At 37.2% G+C, this 6,702-nt stretch overlaps 1 protein-coding gene across 1 annotated transcript; it reads right to left on the reverse strand.

The window, feature by feature from the left end:
- Positions 1 to 606: 606 nt before the first annotated feature.
- LOC142606199 (uncharacterized) lies at positions 607 to 2,622 on the reverse strand. The gene has a single exon (XM_075777586.1). It carries the CDS (start codon positions 2,620 to 2,622, stop codon positions 607 to 609), a length of 2,016 nt encoding a protein of 671 aa, XP_075633701.1.
- Between the last annotated feature and the right edge of the window lie 4,080 nt (positions 2,623 to 6,702).

Below are 6,702 nucleotides of genomic sequence, written 5' to 3' on the forward strand. Positions count from 1 at the left end.
TTGAAAAGCATCCAAGAAACTCATTCAAGGATGCCCAACAGTTGCATCCACCAATTGATCAATTCTGGGTATGGGGAAGGGCTCCTTTGGACATGCCTTGTTCAGATCCGTGAAGTCAACACAAACTCTCCATTTGCCGTTCTTTTTTACTACAACAGTGTTGGCCAGCCACTTGGGATAAAAACTCTCCTTAATTGCCCCTGCTTACTTTAGCTTACTAACTTCCTCCTTAACTGCCTCTGCGTGCTCTTGGGATGCGCGCTGAGGAGGCTGCTTCCGTGGCGTTGCCTTGGGGTTAACATTCAAATGGTGGCAAATGAACTCCGGATCAATTCCCGGAACATCATAGGTTGTCCACGCAAAAACATCAAGATTATCCTATAAGAATTGCACCAACTCCTCCTTCTCCAGCATTGGTAACTTTAATCCCACTTGAAAATATTTCTCCTTATCTTCTCCTATAAATATTTTGTCCAACTCCTCGGCAGAACCTTCCTCCTTATCACTTCCCACTTCCCGAGCAGATTTCTTTAATTGCTATGATGGTTCCAGGATCTCCCCCGTTGATGAACTTTGACTTGTTCTGATATTTGCAGACATTAAACACTATCTTGCTACCAACTGGCTGCCATGTAATACTCCCACAGTTCCACGGATAGGATATTTCACCATTACATGTAAAGTGGACGAAACTGCCCCCATTGCATGGAGCCAAGGCCTGGCCAAAATAGCCGTGTACGGTGAATATGCCCTGACGAATATAAAGTTAACTTGAACTTCGGTACCTTCCACCTGTACAGGTAACCTAATCATCCCCTGTGGAATTACTTGTTTTCCGTCAAAGCCTACCAACAGGGAGTCATATTTCTCCAAATCCTCTTCTCTCAATTTTAAACCATTAAATAGATCAGGATACATAATTTCTGCACCATTTCCATCATCCACCAGGACCCGCCTCACGTCGTATCCCCCGATGCGGATAGTTACTACCAATGCATCATCGTGGGGTTGATACGTGCCCTCCATATCTTTATCAGAAAAACCCAATACCGACGTTGTCGAGGACCTCATTCTTTTAACCAGTTGATTGTTTTCCTCCATGGCTCCGTTACCAAAACCGTTTTGCACAGACATGATCCGTGAAGGATCCCCAACCTCTTTTCCCCGCTGCGTCAAAATGACGTTAATGGTGCCTAAAGCTGGATGGGGAGTATTGCCCCAATACCTTCGAGTACCTTGTTGTCCCCCTTGCCCGTCCGGTTTGGCCAGGAAGTGATTAATCTTCCCAGCTTTAGCTAATTGATTCAGATGATCACGCAATGTCCGACAATCTTCTGTAGTATGTCCATTGTCTTGATGATAATGGCAATAAAGATTTTGATTCCTTGCGGATGCATCTCCACTCATTTTGTTGGGTGGTCTAAAATACGATTCATGCCGAATCTTCTCCAATACTTGATGTATAGGTTCCTTGAATATCGAATTAACCAAAGGAGTTTCGGCGGACATTGGGTGATTTGAAAAGTCTCTCTTAGGCCGACTACCTTGAAACCTCATTCCCCGAAGATCTTTCTTCTCCCGAAGATCTTTCTTCTCAGGATATACTCTCACCTTTCCCTTGCTTTGCGTCTGATCTTCTTCCACCTGTTTATATTTATCTATCCGATCCATAAGCTGGCGCATATCTACAGCGGCCTTCATTGTCAAGGATTTTCTTAGTCCATGCTCCGTGGGAAGCCCCACCTTAAAGGTTCTCACAGCCACATCTTCCACATCTCCATCAATTTCATTGTACATTTCCCAATATCGATCGGAGTAGGTTTTGAGTGTTTCTCCTTCCCTTATGGCCATAGATAATAGAGCATCCAAAGGTTTTGGGATCCTACTACATGTTATAAAACGTGCCCCAAATGCCCTAGTCAACTCTTCAAAGGACGCTAAGGAACCTTCCACCAAAGCATCAAACCACCGCATGGCTACTGGCCCCAAACTGGAGGGAAATACTCTGCACATCAGCGCCTCATTATTTGAGTAGACGACCATTTTTTTATTGAAGTGACTGACGTGTTCCACAGGGTCAGTCCTTCCATTATAAATAGTAAATATAGGTTGGGAAAACCTGCGGGGGAGCTTTGCCCTATTTATCCTGGCCACAAAGGGGGATTTTGAAATTTGCCTCAGAGCTTTACCCATTGCATCGTTTCCATCATCGTAGTATGCTCCACCTTCACCTTGCATCTCTTTCCGCTTCTTTGTCCTACCACCCGAAGAAGCGCTAACACGGGCCTCATTGTTAAGAGACTTAAGCGCTGGAAGCCCCTTTCCTCCAAATTTTGCTTCAGAACTGTCGCTGGAAGAACAAGAAGGGCTCTTCCTTCCTTGTTTCTTACTATCTAAACACCTGCGTAAATAATTTATCTCTGACTGCATTTGTTGCAACACATCGTCCCGAGACATTTGCCCTTCAGTTGGTGATCGTTGCTCAGCCCCCTGACCGCTACGTTGTGATTCCACCACCACCCCTAAAGTATGTCCCTTCCCTACTCCCTGTTGGAGACTTACGGTTAGGTCCCTTCTTCGTGAACTTACTGATTCTTCCCTTTCTGTACTCGCCTCTACCATATGCCTTCAAACAGAACGTCTCACTTTGTTGTTCCCACAGACGGCGCCAATTGTAAGGACAAAAAATCATATATCAAACCTTACAACTACAATAACGGTTTGTGACTCAAGATCCAAATACAATGAATTTATAGAGAGGGTCGCAACAACAAAAGTCCCCATTTTCTGTGTCTTTCCTCTCTTATTTATACCCTTTGTCCTTATCATCCCAGCCCTACACCTCACCATCTACTCTACCCCTTTCTATTGACACCTGTCTGTTCTTTTGTAGTCGGTAGTGGAGAGAAGCTTTAGCTCTGTGTTTTGTATTGTTCAGGTCATTTCTACATTAATGCAGCGGACAAAGCTGGTACTCCCTATTCAATGCGGCCAGGACGGTTGGTACAGAACATTTAATGCGATGCTCATAGTTATCCAGCCACTCCCAGATATTTGCAATATGTCTCTTACATCATCAGTCTCTTTTTCTTCCTTGACCCACCCGTTCCACTTCATCCTCGGGCCTCTTTCTTTATCCTTCTCGGCACATTAAACCTTGCCATATGTCTTCGGGTCTTCAACTCTTTGGATCCTCGGGTCTTCGGCACCTCACAGTAACAATAAACACTAACTTATCCAAATAATTCTATGTAATATAATAATAGTACATTCTTATATACTATTTTTAATTATTTATAATGCAATATGATAATATTTAACAATCAAAGTCATAAAAAAAATTTTAAAAAAAAACTTAAAACAAAAAACTAAATCCCATCAACCAAAATAGAGTTCTAAAGAATACAAAACTTTATCAAGCTCAAATAGAGATGCAAGAAAAATAAAAATAAAAACCCACCAAAAAATTGATGGAGAAAGAGGGGGAAATAACCACTTTTTTGTGAGAGAAAATTATGTAAAGAATGGAATAGTGAATGACAAATTTATACTAAGATGATGATAATAAAAGGAAACAAAATAAATGAAGATAAAAGGAAAGAGCAAGAGTGATATCAAGGTAGAATGTTTGGGGAGATGAAAAGGTAAAGAGAATGAGGATGTGGTTGAATTTCTATATTGAGTAAAATAGAAGAGAAGAAAAAATAAGAAAAATTAAAAGATATAACAATAAACACTAAATTATCCAAATTATGCAATGTAATGGAATGCTATTTTATTTTTATCTACTATCTTTAATTTTTTTATAATGTAATTGGATAAAATTTAACAATCAAAGAGCAAAATAATAATAATAATAACTTAAAACACAAAACTAAATTGTATCAACCTAAATTAGAGTTCTTAAAAACACAAAAATTTATCAACCTAAATCGAAGATGCAATAAAAAATAAAAATCCACCAAAACATTGAGAGAGAGAGATAACCTTTTTGTGAGATAAAACTATGCAAAGAATGGAAAAAATTGACAAATTTATAGTAAGAGGAAAAGGATAAGAAGAGACAAATAAAGGAAGATGAAAGCAAAAGATGAATAGCAATATTAAAGTAGAGGGTAGTGGGGAGATGAAAAGGTAAGGGAAGAAGAAAGGTTGAAGAAAGTGTAAATATTTAAAAAAATAAGTGAATGTAAAAAAAATTATAGGAAAATTGGAAATAAAAAAGAAATATATATAGATGTTAAAACCGACAAAGATGAATATTTAAAGTCAATTATATATATATATATATTAAAAAAAAAGAATAAATAATAATTATGTGGCAAATGACGTGGCGATGAGGTGGCGTAACAGAAGTTCAACAGCAATAAATGCTACGTTTCGGCTTTTAGTAATAATATATGGATATATATTTCTTCTATCTAACGTATTCATAGTGGTGCACAATCTAAATCAATCCAACCTAAATCACCATCAAACAAAATCAATGCTACAATCCAAATCTGAACAAAAAAAACCCATCACATTGAGTGGCGTTATGGGTCTCTCCTGGGTAGAAAGAGAGTGGATTGAGGGTAGCTATTAGGCTTCTAGATTGCGGTGGTTCTCGTGCTTGTACCGATTCATCGAGAAGAAGTGTGTGGCAAAGGCCAATATTTGTTATAAGCCACAGGTACACACTGTAGGGGAAGGAGATTTCTTTTTTCACAAAAGACTAATGGCCTGTTTGGATGGAGGGGAGAGTGGAGGGGAGTAGATTAGAGTTGACTAAAAATAAGCTAATTTTGTGTTAAATTTACTCTACTCTACTCTACTCTACTCCCCCTCCCTCCCCCTCAATCCAAAAGGACCATAAGTGACTTCACATGATCTTTTCTCCAATGGCAAGATTTTTAGCATTATCAGCATGTATAACAAAACCCAAACCATTCTATTATTGTTATATTTATGAATGCACAATGTATAAATCGATTAATACTTTTAAAAAAACCTATCTTAGATAATCAAAATTGACTTTAGCAAAATAATTGAGAAGATTCTCTTAAGCTCGATAATTATCTCATAAGTTTTCCTCATCATCCTTTGCTCCTATATAACAATTTGATATTTCATCTTTTTCAATTGATAAACGACTTTAAAATTGAAGACCACTATATCTCCATAATAAGTTTTTGTTTTTGTTTGTTTTTTTTCTTTTCTTTTTTATTTTAATAATAAGTTTTAGACCAACTTTATAGTTTATACCACTACTTTAAGGTGCATACATTTGTTAACTCTTAGCAATATAATATTTAGCGATGTTTTTGTATTTCTTGCTGATTCAATAATCCTTCTATTCTACTATAGGAGAGACGAGAAATTATAGAAGCCCTAAACATCTTTGCAAAATGTGATCACGAGTATGTTGATTAATTTGTACCCAGCTATCTTGAACTTGTTTACAATCATCATTTTTGCTCGTAAGGCACTTAGTGTTATGTTGCCTTTAATGCACTACTCTTAACACATATTAGTTGGTGAAGGGGGAATGGTCCTCTGGTTGTATTCCATGGGCCGCGGAGCACGAGGCCACTAAAGGAATAAGTGATCCGAGGTACCAGGCCTAGCCCATATCTCATGGGAGAAAGGGCCTAGACCTAGTAAAGGGACCAAGGGCCCACCCCAGGAAGTAACCCCATGTCCTCTGATGTACGCTATTGAAGAACATCCCCTTGAACAAGACCAAGGATGTCTAGCCGATGACAAACCCTATGATAGACCACACCCCGACCCATTTTGAACTGATTGGTTTGGGCCAAACCCATGTGAATGGGTGGGTTTACGTTGGAGCCTCTCAAAATTGGTAATTTGACTTACTATATTTTCCCTTTAGATCAAGAGTTTTACAATAGAGTTGCTACTTATTTAATTATTGAAAAAAAAACCATAATTGAAAAATTCATTATTTTATAGATTTAAGAATGAATGTACATTGATCATAGGAAATTACACAGCTTTGGTCATAGATATAATCTAAGATAAAGTACATGGCTTTGTTTTTTAGTTATAATCTAGAAATTAAAAATTACATGGATAAGTATTTGATCTACCAACCATTGATCTAAACTCGGAGGCTATATTATAAGATGAGAAGGTGTTAGACAACCACTTTACCCGGTGAAACTGGTCTTCTAGACTAACTATAGTGGCCAATGTTCATGTCACATCATCCAATCAATTGACATATCAATTGCATGTTTATTGCTTTAATTTAAATTGGCATGCTACTTGCTTGAATTTAAATGTGTGTGCATACAATAAACCCTAATTCCATTTTTCATCATCACATTTGAATTGAGAAATAAATTCTAGTGAATTTGTGTGAATGGTGATATCCTAAATTTAAGGATTTGATAGAATTTTGAAATTAACATGTTTTTCATATTTTGGATATTAATATCCAAAATTAACATGAATGTAAATTAATATCCAAAATATGAAAAACATGTTAATTTAAGATCAAATCTAGTGCTTTACATGAACATGTGATGAATATAGTGGCCCCCCTAAAATTTTTCAAAAAAATTAATTATTATCTATTAATATGATAATTATCCCTACCAATTTAAATTTTTTCTAAGAAAATACTGGAATTCCCCCCCCCCTAATTGTTAGATATGATTATTATATAAAAAAAAAATGATAAAAGCACAATATTTTTTA

This window comes from Castanea sativa, chromosome 8 (assembly GCF_040712315.1).
Source record: "Castanea sativa cultivar Marrone di Chiusa Pesio chromosome 8, ASM4071231v1".
Taxonomy (NCBI): domain Eukaryota; kingdom Viridiplantae; phylum Streptophyta; class Magnoliopsida; order Fagales; family Fagaceae; genus Castanea; species Castanea sativa.